The 25,756-nt window shown below is 32.7% G+C and overlaps 3 protein-coding genes across 7 annotated transcripts in view; 1 reads left to right on the plus strand and 2 right to left on the minus strand.

Moving 5' to 3' along the window:
* Mef2 (myocyte enhancer factor 2) overlaps positions 1-19,755 on the minus strand; it is a 73,108-nt gene extending 53,353 nt beyond the window's left edge. For 2 of the 5 annotated variants that reach the window (XM_072015180.1, XM_072015178.1), the window contains exon 1: positions 19,203-19,754. The gene's annotated coding sequence lies outside the window, so the exon portion shown is untranslated. Of the gene's footprint in view, positions 1-19,202 lie in introns of all 5 variants that reach the window. The other 3 variants (XM_072015179.1, XM_072015177.1, XM_072015169.1) reach the window with 3 other exon arrangements.
* Positions 19,756-21,405: 1,650 nt separating this feature from the next.
* On the plus strand, positions 21,406-23,790 carry LOC139993447 (protein mono-ADP-ribosyltransferase PARP16-like). The gene is made up of 7 exons (XM_072015185.1): positions 21,406-21,630; positions 21,706-22,050; positions 22,148-22,303; positions 22,423-22,632; positions 22,708-22,873; positions 22,949-23,078; positions 23,158-23,790. Exons 2-7 carry the CDS (start codon positions 21,724-21,726, stop codon positions 23,315-23,317), a joined length of 1,149 nt encoding a protein of 382 aa, XP_071871286.1. The 5' UTR covers positions 21,406-21,630; positions 21,706-21,723; the 3' UTR covers positions 23,318-23,790.
* On the minus strand, positions 23,440-24,981 carry LOC139993453 (vacuolar protein sorting-associated protein 26C). Its single transcript, XM_072015199.1, has 6 exons — positions 24,708-24,981; positions 24,502-24,645; positions 24,006-24,398; positions 23,844-23,940; positions 23,659-23,784; positions 23,440-23,580 (listed from the first exon to the last, which is right to left on the minus strand). The coding sequence occupies exons 1-6, from the start codon at positions 24,762-24,764 to the stop codon at positions 23,498-23,500; spliced, it is 900 nt and encodes a 299-aa protein (XP_071871300.1). The 5' UTR covers positions 24,765-24,981; the 3' UTR covers positions 23,440-23,497.
* Between the last annotated feature and the right edge of the window lie 775 nt (positions 24,982-25,756).

Here is a 25,756-nt window from a genome sequence, read left to right on the forward strand (position 1 = left end):
ATTAGGAAGTTTATTACACGCTTGTAATAGGCCAACTCTTAATTAAACTCTGTTGTCTTCAAAACAGAGCTTCTTCACACGTAAATGTTTTATTCCACCTATGTTCCTCCTGTATCGTGTATGAAGATTCGCAAGTACAGGTGGATAAAAACACGTAGATAGGTTCGAAGACGTTGGAGCTGCGATTAGCCAAGCAGAGAAGCGAATAAAAACAGGCAATTATTTGTATGACGTTTGGTATGCAAGATATAACGAAGAGGAATTTTTGGTGGAACGTGTACGCGAGTTAGTTATACGGTTGGGCTCAGGGGCAGATTGGTTGCAATCTGAGGAGCTTCGAGATTGTTAAAGCTTAATCCGTTGGGCGTTTTAGGACTATATTGCTTTGGCTGAGCTGTGGAAATTTGTGGGTATTGTAGCGCATCTCGAGAGTAACCTCTTTGCGGGGATCGATAACGAAATTTCCGTGGATAATAGTAATCAATAACGAGGAGATTATTAAAGCTAGTTGAAATTAGAGTAAATGATAGAATCGATATATACATGAACATTAGAATTATGGCCGATTTCGAGAGCGATACTGAAATCAATAATTAAACCTATGTAAATAATTAAACTATTATTATACTATAATTGATAATATAATTGGAAGCAACTTTAGAATAAACATTAATATCGATATTGAGCCGTTAAGTGGATCAATGCTATTTTATAATCGATGCTCGAATCGATATCAATTTTAATGTCGATATTAGTCTCTATAATCGAAACGATTTTCATTAAAATCGAAATATATGTAACGCAAGTTGGTCTAATTGCCGTTATATCGACCAAACGATCGATCAATATCTCGCGTGCGAGTAAACCGAACTGAGGGAGCTGATACAAACATCCTGCACCTCACACGTGGCCTCAACCGACTGTAGGACACGTGTTCCTCTCTCCTACAGAGACATTTCCCCATAAAATCAGCCTTTCGATAACCTATGAACATCCTAATAGAAATTTGATCTGACTCCGTTTAAGATTCTCTATTCCATCAACAGCACGACCAAAATTCAATTTCTTTACATAGGGATTAATAGTTTCAATTTCATTCATCAAACGTTTCTTTTATAATATCTTCGCCTATTCGATTGAAACCCAACCTAGGAAATTGGATCAAGATTTACTCGGGCATCGTAAGAAATTTCAACCATTGATTCTATTATAATTTCCATTATGTTCGTACTAACTACTTGTTTTAGAAAACCCTTTACTTTATTATCCAATCCCTTAACTTGCTAATCCTCAGCCCTAGAAGGTACAATTCTTAAAATCTCAGTGACAGTAAACAAGATTAAAATGTTCCCTCTTTTCTGAAAGACATAATGTTCTATGAGAGAATCTAATCACATGAAATACTACCACTTTTCATCATTTAGTATTTTAGTATTTTCACTATTCAGTTAATAACCATATGCGTGCAGTTGACGTTGCATTACTGTCTGTCGTATAACTCTATCAAGACTGTTGTCATGCGAGTCTATAGAGAAGAAAAAAGAAAAGCAAACAAAAGATTGAATTGAAATGAAAATCAGACAATCTTGATAGAAATAATGAGGAAAAAATTTTTTATTTCAATTAGAATGGTAGCGGATAACGTGGCGGGAGGGCAGTGCAAGGAGTCGTAGCCTACACGTAGGGCCACACGTCGTCGGTTATAGGACCCCATGGTTCGCCATGGCCAACGCGACGCGACCAGACACATATTAGAACGATCTGAGTCTCGGTATGTTCTCTAGTGTGCACAGAAACGAAACTAAAATGTTCACACGTGTGAAAAATAACGAAAAAGAATCAACTGTTATGTGGCGAAATTCCTAAAATTCGCCAAATTTTATGGAGTAAAATATATACCATGTTTTTGTTTATTTGATTTTCTTGAGCTATCGCCACAAGTTTTATTAGCTCTTTCGCACTTTCTTCGCCAGATACGCAATTGGTGTTTAACGAAGCCATGCCGGCTAGCAAGGTCACATCTATCTAACGAGGTACGTCTAATAATTGATACAACGATTGCTAACAAGTACAGAACTGTGAAACCGGTCGAGTAAACAACAGAGAATGTCGAAGGAAATGTATCCAGATAGGTGGATAAATTGTTTTGTATTGAGTATTGAGAGCATTGAGATAATCAATTACGATTCAACTGTAGCGTGAAATGTTTGTTTTAATCGGTTCAATAAAATGATCAGATTGTTAAGAAATGATTTATTATAGTATTAATATAATATAGTATAAATACATTTATCCCATATCCCAATATATAAAAGTGATTTTAATGAAAAAATCTCTATTCTATTTTATTCTAATTAATAAACTTAATTTTGGAGAAAGGTAACGTAGAATCTTTAACTCATATTTTTGTAAAAGTCATAGATCTAAGCTACAAACCCAACTTCCCAACTAAAAATTATAAACCTAACTCTAATATAAAAAGAAAACCCAGATTCTCCGTTCCATATTCTTCGAAAAACCTAAGAATCCTTTGACCAAACGTAAGTCCAAAGCCAAAGACCGAAATTACGATCACGGAAGAGGAAGAACAGAAAGAAATGACTAAAAGGGGAGCAAATCTTCCAAAAGCTTCTATAACTGATCCAATCTCACATCCTCGATTCCAGCCAGCTAAGCTAGTCGATATGATTCTAATAAAAAATGTGGCAGATCGAAGCAACTATAAAGCTATCGTGAAAGTACAGAGCCATCCGCAGACATTCTTCTGCAACTCTGTGTGTCCCTGTTTGAGGCGCGCGCAAACTGGAGCTTGAAACGCGATACTCGACGCGCGAGACGATACGCGGGCCGATTCTACTCGAAGCGAAGCAGAATGAACGCCGAGGGCCGGCGAAAAGAGAGGGAAAACGAGGTGGCGTGAAGGAAGAGGGTCGGGAAAAGAGGAAAACAAGAAGAGGGAGGCTCGTGAGTTGAGTGAACGCACACTCGAGCCGCGTGTACGCGGGAAGGGAGAGGAAAACCAACATACACGTACATACATAAACACATATAAAGAGAGCGAGGAGAATCTCGCATGAACTACGTTTATTCCAAACGTAGACTCTCTCAGTATTCTTCTTCTTCTTCTTCCATTTCTTCTTCATTTTACTCTTATTCATATTTTTCTTCTTTTAAAGGCTTCGTTCAGGGAAATGGTTTCGTACGAAAGAATTTTCTTAAGAAGCTTCTGTCTGAACCCTTTGTGTTTGACTTAACTGGTATTTGGCATTTTTATTTTAATTGACTTACATTTCATATTCTATAAAATAGCTTCAAAAGCTTTGGCTACGATTTTATACTTTTAGAAAACATTGTTACGTATAGACGCACATTTTATAATTATTTGATATCTCGTATTTTTTCTGTTTTTCGAAGTTTTTATAATAACTAGATTGCACGTGTTTATGCAATTCGTATTTTCATGCGAACAATGAAAAACGTAGGACGTAGGCAGGCAGATAGTTTTACTTACTGAATGGAATAACAAGAGAGTATTGTGTTTACTTTTATTAAATTTTGGTATATTATACCAGAAATTTCTGTATAATTACTAGGACTGAGGATGTTTATGCATTTATAAAAAATTCAAATGTACAAAAATATCTAACATAATATATAAAGAGGACATTAACTACAACATTTTCATCTGGAAATAATTATTTATATTATAGTATTTTATATCATACATTATATGTTAAAAACTATAAATTTGTAGATGAATGATTATAATATAATAATTATGTTTGCATGTACAGCCCCATTATTTTATATATATATTTTTTTATTCGCTTACTAATTTTAAAAGTAAAGAATAGGTTTAATATGCTAAGAGTGAAAAAAAATGGAACAAAATACAGCAGCGAGTCCAGCAAAGAAGTAAGAAATGCGATTCGATACGGATTTCATTTTACCAGGCAGGTGAGAACTAATTAATTTGCAGAGAATACAGGATAATTTAGCAGCGAAAGATTCGAGATAATTATGAGAACTATTTTTTACGTATAATGTGATGTAATAAATGGTATTATGGAAATTAGGTAATTAACTCATAATAAGTAGTATAAATTGGAAAGAATCTAAAGGTTGATGAATAGAACAAGGAAGTTTTTTCTAATGTTTGATGTCAATGGCTTTTTTATGTAAAAAAGGGCATATCCTTTTTTTAACGATATTATATCAATTTTTGTAGAAGTGATTCATGGAAATCGTTGGAATTAATTGATGATTAAATTATATACCGTTTAATGTCGGTTTATATCATTTTATAAAATTTAAAGATTTGTTTTACTTTTTCATTTAGAATACTATTAATTTTTCTTTCATTGAAGGATGCAAAGAGAATGAAAAGAAGTCTGATAAAAATGGTATTTCTTTTCTAAAACCACTACCTACATTCGTATGAATATTTTTCATACCACTTAAACTACATATCGTAACTCTTCTACAAATATTCGTACCAATATGAACAGTGATATGGAATACATGAAAAGCTGTTACACCACCTACACTTCTTTGAAATATTCTATTCAAGAACTCAAAACGATCACCTATATAAAACACCTTGTTTTCATGCCACGATAATAAAATTCGGAGAAAGAACGAAGATCCTACCTATGTATTTTACAATATAAAACAAGGCTCCTCTTCTGTCCTGATATCCTTCCCATATTTAATAATACGATTATTTATCCATGCAATCTATTATTCAAATATATTCAATAACTGATCAGCCACACTATATTATTAAACTATGAAGAAAGGCAGTATTATCTGTTTATTGATAACTCTTTTGCCCTTCGGATTTTGAAGAACTTACATTCTTATATCTAGCTTTCTCTATTCGTTATTTATCTATTACCAACATTATATACAAAGATATAGTAAATGAAAGAAAATGATAAATAAATACTATTACATAACTGCACAGTATTATTCGCAATTCTTCAAAAATATATCACTTTTGAAAGATAAGATAAAGAGTAGTATCCAACCAGGAACTTTTGCACAGCATTTATCCATCGTGCAGTTGTTAATATTTTGGGTCTTGGTTTAATGTGAGAAGATAATGCAGTAGGATATACTGCTAGAAAATATTAAGAGTATATTTATTATATAGTAAACTATAGAAGTTTATGCTAATATAAATTGACTTTTTAACATTAAAACTACCAGAGTACTTGAAATGACCAATTTGTAATTCTTCATAGAAATTCTACATGTTTACAGGCTAGCAAACTATGAACGTACGTTATGAATATACGGCAATTTCCTATAAATCCATTGTTTAATACCTAAATTATCAGAGTAGTTAATAAAACAACACATTTGTAATTTGTCATAGAAATTTTGTAGATTCATAATGGCGTATTTCCAAGATTACAGTGAGCTTTAATTAAATTTTAATAATTTACTGCCTTCTTCTCTAGTCAGCTCATTTCCTTTCAATTTTTCCACATCCAATAACCAAGAAGATGAAGAAGAAGAGGAAGAAGAAGTAGAAATAGGAAAAGAGATAGAAAAAGAAGAGATAGAAGAAGGAGGAGGTGGAGAAGAAGGAGAAGAAGAAGCAAGAGAAGAACAAGAAGGAGGAAGACGCTCCTGAAGCAAGATGTCCCCGTGAAACTCTCCCCTGGTTCTTTCCTCGAACTTACCATGGATTCTCTCTTCCTCTCCCTTTCTACGCGTGTGCACGCGTCAAACGCACACAGTAACCGGCACGCAACACGTACATACGAAACGTGTGTAGAGAGGGGGACAGCGGCGCGCGTGTATTGCTCGAACTAGCAGAGGAAGAGAAGAGAGGAGAAACGAGCTGGCAGATGTTGGGCGCGTGCGGCGTCGAACCTTTTAAGGCGCGATCACTGGACGCCCGGCGTCGCAACGGCCCTCCCCGCGTCGCTCTCGCCCCCACCAAAGTCCACGGCTCTCCTCGTTCCGTCTTTCTTCCTCCTTCGCTACACTCTCCACTTCGGACACCTTGAGAACAGACAAACCACGCGCGCCACACCAGCCTCCGCGAAACTTCATCTACCTCTTCTACTTGCCTTCCTACCGCCTTCCTCGACGCTACAATCCTCTCCTTCCGTCGCGTACCACAACGCACGGATAGAGGCAGTTGAGCCTTTCCACTGTAATTTGCTTCGAGCCTCTTCTGCTCGTTTTTCTGCCTTCGCTTTGCGCTCGGATCGGTGGATTCGTGGTTAGGCTGTTGGTCCGATTGTGAGAGCGTTTGGAGAGGTGGAACAGGGTCTGGGGATGGGAGAGGTTTGACGAGGATTAAGGTGAGATTATGTATGTGGGTGATAGATTTTACGGGAAACGGGGGATTTAGTTTTCGCTGTGGGAGTTTTCTAGGGAAATTTTTGTAAGGGTAAAGGTTTGGTACAGTTTGCTGGAGATAGATAAATTTTTTGACCAACAGAAAAAGATATTTTGTCAATTTTATATGTTAGTGTCTTTAGACATGATGTTGCGTTTAGGGAAACAAAGAATTTGGGTTTCGTTGTGGCAACTTTTAAGGGAAATTTTTGAACGAGGCTTCAGAATTATTGTTAGAGTTGAAACTAGTTTTTGGAAAGTAAGAAGAAAGATCAGAAAACTGTTTTGAGAAAAGCTAAGAAAGAGTGAGAGCTGTATTGTGGGATATGCTGCAACATAATTGCCAGTTTTCGTATACTCGTTTGGTTTAATCTGGATTCAGAGATAAAACATAGTCTTTAAAAGAAATAATAATAATAAGATACAATTTCAAGTATGGCAAGCATGGCTAATGACTTAAAGCTCAAGTTCCATTAAATAGAAGATTTTTGGTTTAACACAAGTAGCTAACATACTGCAAGAAAGATGAGGATAACATTTAATGAACACGTCTCTTCGAAACCACATTCCAAACAACCTAATGACGCCCAAATACCTTAGATAACATTAGCACCAGTGTTACAAGCTACTGGTTCCTAGTCATTCAAAACGCTCAATCCCTTTATACAGAGCTATGTTAAGTCTATACACCCACGAAAGTAACATTTCAAGTATAATACAGTCTGCCCACGAAAATCACATTCCAAGTATAATAGTTTGCGCATGAAAGAAACATTCGAAATATAATAGCTCGCTAACGAAACAAACATTCCAAGCATGTACACTACACTGGCAATTGTTAAAGAATCTCTATCGTGAACACTTCTATTTTATCTCAACGAAGTTATCATAGTCTTAAAAGTAATCGAAAAAGTCTTATAGGCTTAATATATTAACGATATTGTGGCGAAATAATCTTACAGACTTAATAGATTAACCATATCGTGACGAAAATCAACTTCAACGCAATCATTAAAAAAGAAGTTTACAAACATAAAGATACAAAAATCAACATGGCACCGAAAACGTGTAAATGCGAACTTTCTTTAGCTTCGGAATTTGTACGTTCTTTATTCATAAATATCTCTCTAGATGTTAGTTGCTTAAGGAGCATCTCATTTGCATCGTACCTTCCCAAGTCGCGTTATACGAGAACGGTAACAATTGTTCAACCACGGGAACCTTGTCGGTATTACCTGGTAAACAAGTACCAAAAAGAAAAGAAAAAGGATAAAAAAATATAGGTAATCAGGGATGGAAAGAAAGAAGGACGGAGGCGTTGCACGTGGCCGATAGGACCACGTGGGCTTTCAGCCGACGTCACCGGCCGAACCGACATCCCATCGCGTATTGATTGAGAGTGGCCATGGTCGTTTCCATGACGACGTTTCTTTTACCTGTACAGTTCATACACATACCTACATATACACGGCCATACATACACAAATATACACATATGTATATGATACACCTTGCCAGGTACGCAGAAGCAGCTACCTATCTATCTACTACGTAGGTAGCAATCTTAGGGGAACGTAGGTGTACGTAGGTGCGCATGGTACCTGCGCCAGGGACTATAAGTTCTCTTTTCCAACCCTCCTCTACCTTCCTACGTTCTGCTCTCTCCCCTTTGCTCCACACCCTCCCCTTGTCATCTTTCTTTTCGAACCCTATCAAGCTGTCCTATCTGCACGGTGTATCGAGTGAATCGGATCGGATCCTCGATAGAAATCTCTGGAGCGTGCACGTTACCGTACCACGCGTGCAAAATTTATAATCGACCCCTCCGATACCGCGCCGTGACGCGTACGTACCCTCGCCCCGAACCACCCCCAGAGGCGACACACCCCCTCTGGTACCCTAGATCGGATACACTACAGTGTACCGACGATTATAACGGATTCGTTTTGTGGGGCACCTTGCCGGTGCTTCTTCGTGGATATTGAGAATCCATTGTTGTTTTAACGTTAATTATAATTAGAAACACAATAAAAATATTGTATATAGAGTGAGAGGCGAAAGCGAGTATACACTTTGCGAAAGTGAGGTTCGTAAATTATTGACATAAGAAGATGTTCGTAAATTATTCTCTTATCTATGCTTTTTATTATTAATTTGTATCGGTACGTGCTTTATATCTTTCCGATCAATTTTTAATTTATACGACATATGTGTAAGAGTTGTTCGAGTAAACATGCCTTCAATGTATGCTATACTCGTTTTTACTTCTCACTGTATACATACAGCAAATTCGTACAATCGTTGAAAGTTGCGTTAAAACTGTTATTATTGAATATTCTAAGTGCATATGGTTATATTCGTATTGGTCAGAAACAATAGTATACAAGTTGCAAAAATAATGTTTGTAATATCATCCCTCTTCTCTATTGTTCAATTTATGGAATTGATCAATGTGGCTTGAACGGCGTAAATGTAACTTAATAACGTGAAATATCTGCATGAGTCAGAACTGACCCAGCCTTCGCCGCCCGGTGATTAAGACGTATAGAAGCTTAAGCATCGTTTAGATTAACCAATTTACTTAAATTCAAGTTGTATGATTATGTTTATACAAGCTATTCGAGTTTAGATGGCTTGAATTTGTGTTGAAATAATCAGATTTCAAATAGATAGCAAATGGAAAACGAGATCTTTCGTGAATCTACAGAACAAAATGTCAAAGTATTTTAACAGGACAATTTAAACATATAAAAGTATAAAAATATAAAATATAAATCAAAAAGAAAATGCTATTGATAAATTAAATAAGAAATGTCTTGTGCACGTAAAAATATAAGGGATGTACATAATTTAAAGCTTATTTAAGCTTAATTGATCTGAATTAGATATTACAGTCATGTTAGTTTACGAGTCTATTTCTGGGCGATAAAGGAAGGTAGTAGAAATATCGATATGATTGACGTTGTCTATCACTTAGGAAATTTGTATTGTAGGTGTTAGAGGGTTAGGCTAGATTTTTCTGCTATACAGCAAAAGATAAATGTTGATAGGTAGGGATGGTATAAATGTTAGTAGGATTGGTGTTGAAGAAGTTTGGAATTCATAAACGATAGAAAATCACAGGGTGGAATTCATGATTTATGGATGTGTCAGCAAGATATAATGCTTACTGAATATTTAAAAAAGAAATTTCGTAAACCATAAAGTATCCACGACTTGCTATACAAAATATAATGCATAATATATAGCGATATAATTCATAGAATCCAATATGGGCAATAATCATTTCTTAAAACGTCAGCTACCATTTAATATGACAAATATCAAGCCCAACATACTAACAATGATATCTTCCCAATTTTCCAAATATAACTCTAATCGAAATACCCTCAACGCCAACTCTGCATACATAAATGCTGCTCTGAAACTATTTCTCCGATCTAGACAGCGAATATTTATACAAATTCATATGTTCGCGTATATATGAAACGGAAATGGTACTTGGATAAAGAATTATATTATCTATTAAAAATTACAATAAATACTACACTTTGAATATTTTATATATCCTTGCATAATATATGCATTTTTGCATCTTCAAAAATCCGCAGTCTGCTTCAAACCAAACTTAACCTCTCTTTTATTTACGTACATATGTGTACATATCATATACTTCGCCAAACTCTTCCTCTCTCCGTTCCTACCAACCAGAGAATCACCATAACGACGTACACAATCGTATATATATATATGTGGTACATACGTATGATGAAAGGTAGCACGCCAATTACAGAAATTTCACTGGCACGCCCGTCGACGCTTCATTAACGGCCGAGTCGTAACAAAGCTCTTTTATTTATCGACGGAGAATAATGACAAAATCGATCGGATATTCGTGCACGTTATAAACCGCGGAAAATGGACGGAACAGCACGTGCTGCTAACACGTGGTGATCGAGTCCGCGTTCAGGGATGTGGGTAGGGAACGAGTATAGGTTAGAGGAGCGAGGGGAGGGGGGAGGTGGCGCGCGTCTCAGCGAAGTGGAGGGAAGAGCGGACCAGTTCCCGCGTAAACACTTGCTTTTTGTGACTGTACACACAGCCACCAATCACGATCCTAGATACCACACGATTATTCAGCATCTTCCAAGAAACGACAGATCGTAATCTGGCGATATTATGGTGGATGCTAATCTGATGAGAAATTGACAGGATATCGTTATTGCACGATATCGGAAATGAAATGAAATGAATTGTGCATTTTCAGGCTAAGTGGAGATGATCGTCAGTGACACGCGCTGGATGAAAATTTAACAGTCTTCGACAGGATATCGAAATTAAAATATATAAGCGTTATCGCGTCTATTATTGTAACGTGATTAAATATTGCTACACGACGTTTCAATCCTAGTTAAGATACTTCTATGTATATTATTTCGACGGCTATGTACATCAGACGAGTGCCGAACTAGCGTTCTTTTGCTTTATTCGTTATCAGCTTCTTTCTACGAAATATTTTATGTAATTCGAATTACTTCCACTTAAATTCACGGAAAACTAGTTGAAAAGCATACGCATAATAATATCAAATAATAATTTTAAACAGCAAAACCTGACCTAATCTCACAATCTCCAAAGTATCGCCATTCAAAAATCCCCAAAGCTACCGACAGAAACTACTAGAATGGTTTTCAATTTATGAATGGAATACTCCGAAAAATCTTCGTATAATACGACCGAATAACAAACCTAATAAGACCTAACCTAATCCTACAATACCTCAAACTATCGTCACTAAAAGATCCCGAAACTATTGTATCAAACGAATCCAACACAAATTATGAATAAGATAATCAAGAAAGTAAATAATTAAAGTTAAGAAACCTGCGCATAATGCCACTGGACGACAAATCGAGTAGCATAACCCATTGAAATGTGATGGAAAAACGACTATTCAGAGGCACGTGTCATTAGCACGTGATAAAAGGGCTTAGGGAGTGGAACAAAGGAAGACAGAGAAATGGAACGCAAAATAGAACGAGTCAGACGATAGATCTCCCGTATTTCGCAGGAGAAACAACCACAATAACAACGAGGGACTTGCGTCAACGTCGTAGTCGTCTACTGTCGTCGAAATTTTCTTCCTCCTAACAGCTAGTATTTTGTACGTGATACACGCACGTGTATCTGTATGTGTGTATACCTACAGGACGATCGACTTTTGACCACAATGACACGTGTACATCGCACGTGAGAGTAGGCGGAAGGAATCATCGGAGTTGCGTTCAGATTTACGTCAATCGTGACCTGACGCGAGAACGCAAGGCTCAAAGACAGCCCTAGCTTTAACCAGGGGGAAAAAATGACGGTTAAAAGGAAAACGAGCTGGGACGCTTTTTCCGATATTGCGGAGAGAAAGAGGAAGAGCGAGAGAGACAGGGTGAGACAGAAAGGGGGAGAAGAGAGTTTCTGGGGAACTGACATCCGGTTCTTCTTCAGCCGTGATGCGCGGGAACATGGCTACCGCGGGAAACGGAAGATAGGCAGTGCAACAAGAAACGCAAGATTCTTCTATCTTTCTTTTCAAGAAATATTGTAATATAAGAAAGACTATAGAGTAGAGATTCTTTTTTTAGCCCAAAAATTCTTCTTCCTATATTCTTTCTATATTCGATATTCGTATGTTTATTTTATATATCATAATTTAACTGTAATATTATAAATTATATTCCAGCGAAAGATACGAAGCGAGAGGGATGATTCTTCCTAGTTTTTCTTTTCAAGGAATATTGGAGTACTAGAAAAGTTACGTAAAGGGAATCTTCTTCAAGCACAATATCTGCCGTTTTCATCTTTTTCTTTTTTGGATATTTTTATATGGATGTGTATGCTGTATTCTTATTTCGTAATATTATAAATCATATTCCCGGAAGCAAAAGCTAGTGGAACAAAAAAGAAAAGCTCCTCTTTCTTTTCAAGGAATATTGGAGCATAAAAGTATAAGAAAGCTTATAAAATATATTTATACATAATAAATAATTTATATATAATATGCTTAAATACTACAGGCTGGTTATTCTGGTGTTAAGAAACCTTCTTTTAATGTGCTCAATTGAATGTTGATTTTCTTTGAAATGAAGATAATAGCGAAAGACAAATTTTAGAATCACTGAAGAATTTTTATATTGTGTTCGTACTAAATATTAATTTTTCTTCAAGTACAGATATGTATTAGGAGAAAGAAAATTTCTTGTTTCCGGTAAAAAAAAAAAGAACTTCAACGCTTAAAATGTCCAATACTAACCGGATTTATCCAATATATGCAATATTACATATGTACATAATTTAATTCTCTAGAAAGTAATTTCTGATATATAGTGAATACTGATTACCTTCAGACAACTAAGGAATTTGAAAGTAAAGAATTTCTAGAAATAGATATGAACAATAATTTACGTATACGAAGAAAATAAGAAAATCAAGTTTGTAGTTAAAAAAAATTCACTTATCTTCTCCTTATCGCAATAAAAATCTACAACCCTGTTGAATATTAAAAATATAAATATTTGAAATATGAAAATAGCACATAAGCAAATGAGAAAAATATTAAATATCTTGCCTAAGAATCAAAACACACGACAGAGATTGTCCTAACTCGTATTTATAGATAAAACTCGGAAGTGCCATAATAACCCGTTCAAATCAATCGATCTTCTCATTATCTCATCCGTAAATCGAAAAATACATAAGAATATACAGAGTGTTAAAAATTTTTCCAGTCAAACTTTGTCAGTATATTTTATGAAATTTACCAATTTTCCAATCATGCGTTTTTTTTTTTAACATCATTTCAATTTTGCAATACGTATCAATTCCTTGCACACGCATAAAAGTACTACCAAGTGACGCGAAAATTAATATAATAAACCTAATCAATTAGTATATAAATGCTATAATAATTACAAGGGTATACAATTGTTTGTAGCCTCTGTATGGTATACCCTCCAGCAAAGTTCAAGTTCGAATATCCTATCAGCGAATAGATACTCGAAAAATCATGCTTTGTCACAACAGAAAATTGATACGCGTGCGACACACGTACCGTTCGAATTATATTTTATCATGGATAACCCATCTATTCCGGTTCCAAGAATACGACGTATGCCCGGTGAATTATTAAAGCGAGCGTCAGAATTGCAGAGTGGCCGAATCAAATTAGTCGGCGCCCGGTCCCATTAAAAGATCCCGGCAAATCGCTTTAAACGTTATTTCTAAATTCACCATCGATTGCAAAGCAGCCACCGATGGTGGTCCCGGCGATCTGCAATCGGCTCACCTGGCCTCTCGTCTATTCGGAACCAAAGTAAATCTTCCTCCGACTGTGCCAATTTCACCGAGACGAAATTCACGATGTGTAGAAAAGAGAAGGAGATACACTGGCGCCACAATGTTCTAAAAATTCGCTTTTTGTGGCCAACATTCCACTTTTCAAGTTCAATATTTCCAAAGAATTTCTTTTGCCACAAAGCGACTGTAAACAGTATCGTCGAAACCGTATTATTCATTTTATAAATTTTATAGACAATTGCGTGGACGTGGGGCGATACAAAATGAAGCTGCAATCGTTCTTTGTACATTTTATAGAATATTCTTTTAATCCACATATACGAACAAAGTTTGCAATAATTTAAACCTTGTAGCTCGCAGCAACGTCGATCGATCTTGATAAATAATAGTTTCTTTTCGAAATAAAGTCTATATTTTTTGAAAGGCTTGTTGCTACAAGGTTTATTGCTGTAAATATTCATATTACGTTATATAAAACAAATTTCTGTTGAAAAGCATCGATGTAATGTTGTTTTTAATTTTGCTCGCGAAACATCACTGTCCAGACGACCGTGTGACGTTGAACAGAAAATCTTCAACTTGTTAATCAGATGGTCGTTTAGTCAGAAGGTTAGAAAGAGATCGATCAACAGAAATTACGATGCAATTTGTATAATTTATAATTTACCATAAAAATAAAATTTCTCAAGTATTATATACTATAGGTAGTGTAGCATTGTATCGTACGTAATAAATTTAATAGAAATCTATACCGATATCAAATTCTAGCGCTTTGAATATGAATTCTATCAAAAATTAAAATAAAATTTTAACTTACCGTGAAAACATTTTAATAGATAGATTGGTATTATTAAAATTTCAATTTCACTTAGGTGAGTATTAATCTTCACAAGTGCAGATATATGAAATAATTTATTTGTAACAAATATAAGACCAATATAATAAATCAATAAAGGAATTCGAACGAAGAGTTAACTTATATTTGCCGGGTTAACAGATTAATTCTAGAATAATATTATTTCAAGAATGAAACAGTAGGATTTCAGTAAAATTAACATCCTAAAATTCCTGAAGTTCCTAATTAAATAAAATTTGTAGAAAGCTCAGGATAAGGTACGTGCTATTTATGGTTTAAAGTCTTGACAGATTTATAACAAATCAAATCTAAAGTATTCGTTAAAACTTATTAAGAGAATAGATTTTCGTACACTATAAAAATCCTATATTAAACAGACGCTAAATAATTTCTACCGGAACCATGCCATCGCATAAAACCAGATATAAGTACTTAATAATTCCCCTTCGATCCTCTTCATTTCTATTTTCTCTTCCTTCTTTCCTCCCCTGCTCTTTCCACTTTTGCTTCCTTCCCTTAACCCTTTCATTTTTTCCCCCATCTCTCTTCCCTTCCTTCCCCGTTTTTCCTCATTTTCTTTTCCTCCTTTCGCCTCTTCCTTTCTCCATTTTTCCCTCCTTTGTTTTTCTTAATAAGATCAACGAAAAGGCGGAACACGCTGAAACGACTTTAGACGAACATGCTTGGATTCGGCTTAATTCGGAAAAGCAAAAAAAAAAAACATCGGTTTATCTTCCTCAGGAATCGAAAGTTCACGTTTCACGCTTCTTTGCGGAAGATAATATGCAACTTGCAAAGCTTGCATAATGTTTCGAAAATGAATGACGTCAGTGTTTAGGGTTGTTCTCGGGAAGGTTATCGATGAAACTGTTCTTTCTCTTTAGCGAGTGGGTGGGATCGATGACGAGGGCGACGTGCACAATTTCTTCGTGGAATTTTTATGAACTTCGGTCTTTTTTCGGGTGCAACGAAATTACAGGAAACCAATGCCGTTCGAGTAAGAGTAATCATGACACAATACGAAATCGAAAATTTATATATCTGAACTGACCCAAAAAAAGTTCTATCTACTTTCCTTTCTATCGACCGTGCAGTTTCTCACTGATATAATTAGATGGTGTGTGTTCTATCATAGACGAAGCTTTCGAAATAGAATTTTGAAAAAGAATTTCAATCGCGCGAAAGGTACAAACTGTTCGAATAATCGAAAATATCTAATTTTTCTGGAGAAGGATTAAGTATACAAAAAACTTTTCCCAAAAAGATTTTGAGACTGAAATAAAGAAAAAGTTCGATATCTTAGATTGAAATTTTCATGTCAATCGTGACGAAGAAGAAGTTTGAATAACATATGAGATTAATTGTTAATGAATATATGAAATATAAAAATTCATGTTAAATTATCACAAGCTTGGATCATTCAACTCGTCCGCAGAATCGAGTGAATTTTTCGATAAATCGAATTTTCAATCATTCGACTAATAACTTCTAATTCAACGACTCAGTTCGACTAATCGACTTTCAAATTATTCGATCCGATATTTTTGTTACTCCAACAAAGAGATATTTAATTTCACCCGATTTAATAAAACGAATTACAAAGAGGTCTATTCAGGTATATTTGAAAATAATGGACAAACGTTTAGGTCATACGAGTTCCATCCATCTGCATAGACTAGAGGACCCACATTGTAACGCGCTTTGTACCACGAGGTCGTGTAATTCTTTGTAACCAGGCAGTCACGTATTATTACACGGGTTCAAGTTCCGCGAGATTCCACGATAAGTCTACAATTGATATAGCCGTCGAAATGCGCGTAACGGACCAACGCATTGGTTCCCATGTTAACTTCCTTTCGCTGAGTGAAAGATCGCGTTCCCCCTACGTACAATTGCTCACCAAATTATTCGAATACTTGTAGACATCTTTACGTGTATTATATAAAACGGTTTAAAATTACATTAGCACCGCTATGAGATCCAAGTATCATGGTTATATTGGTGAAGTTCGTAACAAATTTGAAAATGTATATAGAAATTACAAGATATTTAGTACAAGCATATATTTTGCAGAAATCACAAAAGTATTTAAATAGTTTATTAATCGTTATATTAATAAGTCTCAATATTATTCAATGGGACCATCTTTAACACTTACCAATATATTTAAGATGATAAATATCTTGTAACTTCTGTGTACATTTTCAGATTGGTTTCAAATTAGATCAATATAATCATGGAATAATTCTGTTCTTGCAATTATTAAAAGTATTTATACAAGTATCTTTGGTAATATTAATGCTTAATTTTATTATTTATAGACACAAGTATAATTACATATACTTTATTCACTTTCGTCATATTGCTTTAATACCAATTGATTATTTATAACACACTTGGATACATATTAAAGATCGGCAGGTCTAGTATTAAGTTCTGCGACATATTGTAGAAAAGTAAATTGCATAAAAATATATTAGACGTCAAAATAATAAAAGTATTCTGATAATATTATTTCACTAAAGTATTATTTATGTTTAAAATTTTATGTTATACAAAGGATCGACTATAAGGGAATTAATAGACGCGTAAAACTTCCGAGAAAAAGGATTTAAAGCAGATCACTCACGATGGAGAAGAGTGACGTAAAATTATAAAGTTAACTAGGGTCTTTTTTATGACAAATGAGGTACCACTGTTAGCACCCTAGGGAGTGGCAGTGCGAAATATACTTTTTTCTTTTCTTGTATTCCTGAGTAGAATATTGAATTCTGTTTCTTCTTGGCATCTTTTATGAAAGAACGTTTCAAATGAATGTTACTTTAAAAAGATAAGAAGATTTATAGAAAAACATCATTCGCAACGACACTGTAATTGTAAGATGACTTAATGATGTATCATCTTAATTATAAAAGGAAGTATATATAACAAAAAGTATTTAGAAAGAATGTTACATATTATTAACGAAACTATAAATACATATTTTACCTATTCTTCTTTCTCTTTTGTGTATTTTATTTAAAAAATTAGCATAAAAACCCGATCTCTACTTTACCGATGAAGCTAAATGCAACTAAGATTCGAGTCTGTAGGTGGCAGCATCTCACAGTTATTTACAAAACTTCCGATAAAAAATATTTTTCGAAAATAATCTATATTTTGAAACAAATAAATTACTAAATTTATTCTATTTATTTATCTTTATAATCTTTATTTGCCCTTATCATGCATCATATGATTTTTATTATATGAAAAAATGTTGAATGCATGATGAGAAGTTTATTTTATTTATATAAACTGTCAAAAAATATCACTATATATGAAGAATAATCAAAACAAATTCTATGTATAAAACTGCTGCCTTTTTTTTTCATTAGTATCACTTTATGAAATTTTTATTTTCTACATGTGTGTGAATAAGTCTAGAAATTGCTACATAGTGATTAAAACATTTCTTCATTTCAAGATCTGTTACAAGAATGTTTTCATAAAGTTATAAAACTACGTGCTAGATAATTAATCGTTTATGGAAAATCATTTGTAATGCAAAACATGTAAATAAAGAATACAAACTCTTTACGTTATTAGAATCCTCTACACAAATACAAAAAAGTCTATCTAACTTACGTTATTTGAACATAAAAACTTAATTGTTATGACCTAGCAAGAGAAATGTTTAATTCTTTACTATCAAAATATTAATTCTATTTAACACTCAATCAAAAATTAAATTTAATTCATTAATTATTATATTATGAAAGAGGTAAAAGACGCGTACTAATATTTATATATTCCTGATATTTTCCATGTAATGTGATGATACAAAATAGTCCTTTTTAATATATCCTAATATCTTACAAAATATCTTTATCATTTATTAAAGTTTTAATAAATATTAAATAATCAATTTAATAAGCTATTCACACTTTACAAAAAAATATAATTATGTTAATATTGTATATTTGTTATAAAAAGAGTCTTTGAATATTTATTGATCATGGAAGACTGTTTTCCATATTCATATACATTGAACGAACTTGTTATTATCTTGAAAAATTATTTTTCATTAAACCAAAAACGATGATTTTCTTCAAAAATCATTATTTTCTTCACCAATACACACAGACACAAGGTAAACTTCCGAAAATCAGTGTGCATCGTGAGATGAAATTAATAAAAAAAAGAACCATACGATACGTTAAAGAACTATCTAACAAAGAATACAGAAGAATAAAAAGAAATTAACAGAGAAAATAATAATATCCAAATGAAAATAGGACCTGTCATTTTCGATAGTTCCTTTGGAACAAGATCAATATATCTCGTGTAAGGAAAAAGGCCCTTCATACTCATCCAATTTATTCAATTTCATCACATAAGTTCATGAATTTACTCGTAAGTGCTCAAAAACACGCGACGATTAAAACATCGCTAAAGCAACGAGCTTTTTTTCCTGAAAATCGTGAACGCTTACGACGTGTATGTGTGTGTATGCAAGTGTGCATGTGTATACATACATATCTACATGCGTATCCGTGTTTGCGCGCATGTGTGCGCACATTTATGTGAAGGCCATGTTAACAGACTGTAAGTCAACGGATGACTTCTGTTAATGATAAAAAGGATAGTGAAATTTACTTACGATTTTCACCGGCTTCTCCGCGGCTCCTACAGAGCTTTTCCGTACAGTTATTTCACTTTCCACATTATTACATCCACGGGTGTGAAAAAAAAAAGGAACGGCGAGAGAGTGAGTTTGATCAAAAGCACAATTTTCGTGACGTCATCAGTGGCCGGGCATGCGCAGACCGATTTCGGTGTTTTTCCATTTACCGCGGAAACACGTGTGGCGAGATGTGTCGCTTTTGCCTTCTCCTTGTCGTCGTTTTTTTTCTTACTTCTTCAACGTTTTTCTCTTTTTTTTCTTCTACGCTTGTTTTCTCTACCGCGAAAAACTACATCGCTAAGAAGCACACAACATTATCGTGACGACGCGGGCTATCGTCCGTTGCGAATTTCGTGTGCGATTATTCGCGAGAGGCACCACGGCTGCCGACATCTATCCATCCACTCCCACTTGTTAAGTGACGTACACTGACGTCATCGATAGTTTACCTTGAAGCATGACATTGAGTTACATGCTTGCCAATTTTGTTGAGAAACTACCCTGTACGGTAACATAGTATAGGGAATTTATGAGTATGCACTTTATAAATTGACAACTGGAATTACATTTCCTCTTTGCTACTAGTATTTAAATTATCGTAAACCCTACGAAATTGTAAAATTTTATATTTATTAATGACAATAACAGGAAAAGCAGTTTATGAAAATTTATGAAATAGTTTTTGAACACCTATAAATATGCTCCTAATTATTTAAAATATGTATTACTTATTTGTAACTTTAATAGAAATATTTATTACATAATAAAATTATTACTAATTCGTTTCTTGCAATAAACTGATTTCAATTTTTGATATTGTAGTTATATGTATGTATTGTATTTTTGTATACTCTGGTACTTTTAATATATGAATTTGATGAAAAATTAAGGGGGGTGTAAAAAATAATATTAAGCTAAAAGAGAGAAACATCGACGTAACAAACGAACGTAATGAAACATATGTGATCTGTGATAGGAGTAGTGAGATTTCAGGCCAATGTTCACATGATTTCTGTACAAATTCGTTGTAACGCGGAGGATTATATATATTATTTTAAATAAAAGGCTATCTTTTTTTCATTCGTCACTGATAAAAAATTTTCATTTCGAAGATGCCGGTCGTCGAATATTGCAAATCGTTGGAAAAATTTGATATTCTTTAAGGGTATTTTAAACTCATTATAAAGGTAAACATTTCACGTTTTACTTGTTACTTATTTTTCAATTTAAAGAGATAAGAAATATTTGATGACTAATTATTATGTATGTATTTAATTCTAATATAAAACATAACATAAATTAAAAGAGAATTTCTCATTATGTATGTATATATTAACCCTCAAAAGTTATCGTCAAAGGAAATCACGTTAAACCTATCACAAAAATTTCACCCTATTTACATTTTTTATTTTAGAAATTATCAAATACAAATAAATGCAATTAAATATTTTACTATTATTCAATATCATATTAAATATAGAAGAGCTATTATACAATATAATAAATAACATTGCAATGGTATTATTACAAAACGCTAATATTAAAACAAAATTTGCATGGGATGGAATTTTAGCCATGATAGCCTTTAGGGGTTAAAATACATAACGCATTACTCCTTTGATCCTATACCAGTTATTTATTTTGTTTAAATACTGTGTTTTATTTGTACGACTAATACAAAAATAAAAACGTAACATTTTTTAATAGTCAATTATTTTAAAAAATTGTAATTGTTCATTGAACATCTACGGTATATATAAAATTCAAGTAAGTTTGAACAAAAGTGTGCAAACATTAGGAAACTCTTAAGATGCAAATATTCCTACCAAGATGTTCAATTTTTCGCATTGATCTACATTTCGTTTTGTGAAAGTTGTATCACTGCTAAGAATTACATTGTTTCAAAGCAAGTAGTTATTTGTGCATATAGTTTATAATACTTGAATGATAGCGGACTTTGTTGATTTGTTGTTTTATAAAAATTTTTTAGTCTTTCTTACCTTTTTTGTTCTTTGTTTCTTTGTTTCGTATGAAATAATGGTAAATTACTAAATCATTAGTAACTGTGATAAAAAAAATGAAAAAACACCGGTGATATGTCTGAAATTTAAAATTTTATAAGTATGAAATAAACTAACTTTCTTTATCCAAAGAAATTGCAATCATATATATGAATAAAATATTTCTTTGAGAGATTAATGTTTTATATAACTATATTTATTCGTTATTTGGACAAAATCATAACTATTATGATTACTATGTGATACAGTTTGATACTTGTTACATATACAATATTGATTTACAACCTATCATCGAAGTTTGTTAATGCTTTATCAACTAGATTTTGTAATATTGAAAATATACAATATAACGCAAAATAATTATATAAACTTGTAAATATTGGGTAGGTAGATTCTTGACTGAAATTATAACACAGAGTCGAAAAATAATAATTTGTTTCTTAAAAATTTCAATTTAGATTTAATTAATCTCAATAATGGATAGCGCAAGCAAGAAACAAACCTTTCACAATGATAAAGAGAAGAAAAAATCTAACCCCAATCAAAGGAAAAGTTTGGATCAAGGGATTTGTAAAGAATCTGAGTTAGATTTATCATATACAATTCGATTGGATTCCACAAATCAGGAAGATGTCGAAAAAAAAGTTCAGTGTCTAAAACATGTATTGGAGAAAGACCTAAGAGGAGCTGATTTAAAATGGTCCCTATTTGTAGCAGCTTGCAATACATATCGCTATGATACTTGTTTAAAACCATTTCCACCAATGTATATAAAAAATGAATGCAAAGACATTGAAGCTTTGGTAAAGTTTTTAAAATATCAATCTTATTGTTTTTATAATTTGCACATTAATGTTTTTAATGAGTAATAATCAATGAATATATTGATCTTAATTATAGAGAAGAGCTATAGAAGTAATTCCCCCATTGGCTGTAATATTAAAAGCATTATCAGAATCAGATGCATATGAAAAATATGGAATGGCTATAGATCTATTACAGTGGGTTTTAGTGCGCTTGAGAGATCCTTATATAAAAAGCATTAAAAAAGAAAATGTAAGTTTCATTATATATATATTCATGATAACATAAATTTTGTTGAAATTTCTATTTTCATTCCAAATCATATTTTACAATTAAATCTTGTAAATATTGGAAAAATGTTTGCAATATAGTATGACTTGATATTGAGAAAAGTACCCTCAGAAATGCCTGTAGTTGCACCAAATTTAATATTCCAAGTCACAAGTACAAAACAATCTACTTCAGAAGACAGATGGAAAACAATTGCTCAAGGCCACACAACATTTTATGCTTATCATGGTAGTCGACTAGAGAACTTTCATTCCATTATACATTATGGTCTACAACAGAGTATGTGTAAGGTATAATAACATACTTAAAGTATGATATAATTTTTTACTATTTTCTAACATGATTAAATGCAATATATTTTTTAGAAGTCATTATTTGGTAAAGGAATATATCTTTCGAGTGAATTAGGTATAAGTTTTCCATATAGTCCGGTTGGCTATGGGTGGGGAGGTAGTGTATTAGGAAGTGAAATGAGCTGCATAGCTTTATGTGAAATTATTAATCATACAGATGTAAAAACTGGAGATTCAGGTAAATAGATATTAAAAGAAATCATACTTATTAAATCATACTTTCATCATTTCTTATGCAAAGTATGCTGTACAGATGATGCTAGAAGTTTAGCATCAGATTCCATAAATGGAAGAGTTCCAAATAAATATTATTTGGTAACAAATAGTGAATTGGTAAGGGTACGATACCTCCTTATTTACAGTCAACAAGTTCAAGCAGCAAGGTATGTGTATAATATTCATTACTTTTATATATTTTTTAAATATATGAATATAGGAATGTATAAACTTCTAATATTTTAGATGTATTAACGATAAAGGATTATTAGCATGGTTTAAACAACATAAATTATTAACATTTGTGCTTGGTTATGTGGTGCTGCTGGCTTCAGTTGGACTGACTCATAATAAACAAGTTGAAAAATATTATAAATTATTTGCTCAAAAAGTTGGACTGGAGTAAAAAGAAACTTTTTAATACAATAACTTTTCCATCCATTAATATGTACATTAGGATAAAATATTATTTCTTTTTACATTTTTTTCAATGAAATTACATAAATTTGCATTTATTATAAGAAATATATACAATTTGTAAATAATACATATAATTTATATAAAATACTATATTTCTATACAAGATCTAGTATCTTGATAATATTATGGGGAAATTTTCCGTAACTAAATAATCATCTTCAAATATTACGATCAAATTCACTTCAAATTCTGTAATGAAATATGACCTTTTTATCGCCAAATTTATTATAAAAAAAATCCAGAATGAAAGTCATATAATGACCTTACCGACTTTAAAATTACTCGTGCTTAATGTAGGACATGTAAATAACCGTGGGAATATCATATATATTGGTATAGGTAAATTTGTACAAACATTTCCTTCGCCAATCTGTATATTTTGTATTTCAGTAGCTGAAATAAATATAGTATTATAAGATCACAAATGAAATGTTAATATATTCTCATCCTACCATCTCTGGAATATCCTTCAGCACAACCACATGTCTCTACTCTTACCAACTGCAGTTCGATTGACTTTATTACAGCTTCACAATGTTCGATTACCACCTTCAAAAATATTGTTTTTTCATACTACTTTATCAAAGAAATCATGCATATTATAGTATTATTACCTCTCCTGTTAAGGGTTCAGAAATCTTGCAATGCAATGAATCTAGTTTCCCAGAAATGCAAAATCTAGGTACATTGATTCTATCTCTTGTGTTTTGCAATGATTCTGGCATAATATTAAAACACACTGGTTTACTTGACTCTTTTTGTATCTTAGGAGGCACCTTATCTTCAACTATGAACTCTAACGATTTGCTTACATCTTTTGCTAAGAAACTTCTTTTTATATCACAGCGTATAAAATATTGGATATTTACAAAAACTCCATGATAAGTTTCATACAAAGACTTAGTCCCTCTAGGTTTTAGTGGTAATTCGAATGGTATTTCTGTTCTACCACTTGGTATTTTGCCACTCGGAGCAACGTCTAAAGTATATTGAACTAATTGTATTGGCTGAAAATACAAACGATAAAATTAGTTGATCCACTTGGTTCTTATTTTATGACAGAACCATAATTTGCAGAAATATTTCTGAAAATTTCTAGGTAAAACTAACCTTTACAGAATTGTAAAATGCTTCAAAAATGCCAAAATTCTTCGAACTAAGCTGTAAATTGACCGAACCTTCCATACTTAAGAATATTCCATCATGTTTAACGTCAGAATTAGTTTGTAGCAATATAAAACCAGCTACTATTTCCTAAAACATAACCTCAATATTTTCTGTTTTATAATGTTTCTATCGGAAATTATAGTACAGACCCCTTCATGATATATTTTACTAGCTCGCTTTAATTTGATATCGATGTTTATTGTCATTTTCAATTTATGATTGTTAATTAGATAATAATCATATATGAGTTTATGTATTCACTAATAACGACATTTGTCGATTGTTACTATATGTATGATCTATAGTATTTATGTCAAGTTTAATTAATTATAAGCTCTACGCTGAACATTTGCATGCAAAAAGCAAATAAACACAATACACAATTAATTGCAATAGAACGCAAATAAATATATTTAAGTATAAATTTCAGGACAACACGTCAATAGAAACTGAATCAGCTGTTTTAATATAATGTATATATTGACACAAGGAATTCTGATATCTTTAATTTAACATTTCTTTCGCATGAAATAAAAACAATTATGAAATAGAAAATATGTATCAAGACATTATTTACAAAAGCATACATTGTTGGCTTGTTAGAACGCTCATATAATTAAAAAAAGCACGTTTTTAGGAAGTCAGTTTGAAATAGAAAGTTCAAACTAGAAAATTATTAATTATTCAACTATTTAACAATGAAAGAATTTATATTTGTTTACAATTCAATTAATAGTCGGTAGGTTTGGGGAATCTTCGATATAATACTGCTTGTAATATGTATTGCTTATTGCCTCATTGCCAGAAAAAATATTGGGAATCTATTCTGAATTTTAACAACATTTTCGTGAAATAATATGATTGTATTAGATAACTGTAACATTTCTAATTCCCAAATAGCACATTTTAGAGCTAATGTTGTGCAAATATTTAAAAGATGACGATTTTTTGGATATATCATTCTTCTAACTAATTTAGCAAATAAAATTAACATCAGTAAAAAAAGTATAGTCATTTTCTGAAAAACGATTTGAAATAGTTAATTAAATTTACTTTCATACTATTAATTCATTCATATAATAAACAAGAAAGCCACTTGAAATTTATCAATTTATAAAAAAAAGTGAAACATAGTTGTGACACGTTTGAAATACGTTACTATTCGATCGACCAATCAAGTTTCGTGACTTTCGCGGCA

This window comes from Bombus fervidus, chromosome 13 (genome assembly GCF_041682495.2).
Source record: "Bombus fervidus isolate BK054 chromosome 13, iyBomFerv1, whole genome shotgun sequence".
Taxonomy (NCBI): Eukaryota; Metazoa; Arthropoda; class Insecta; order Hymenoptera; family Apidae; genus Bombus; species Bombus fervidus.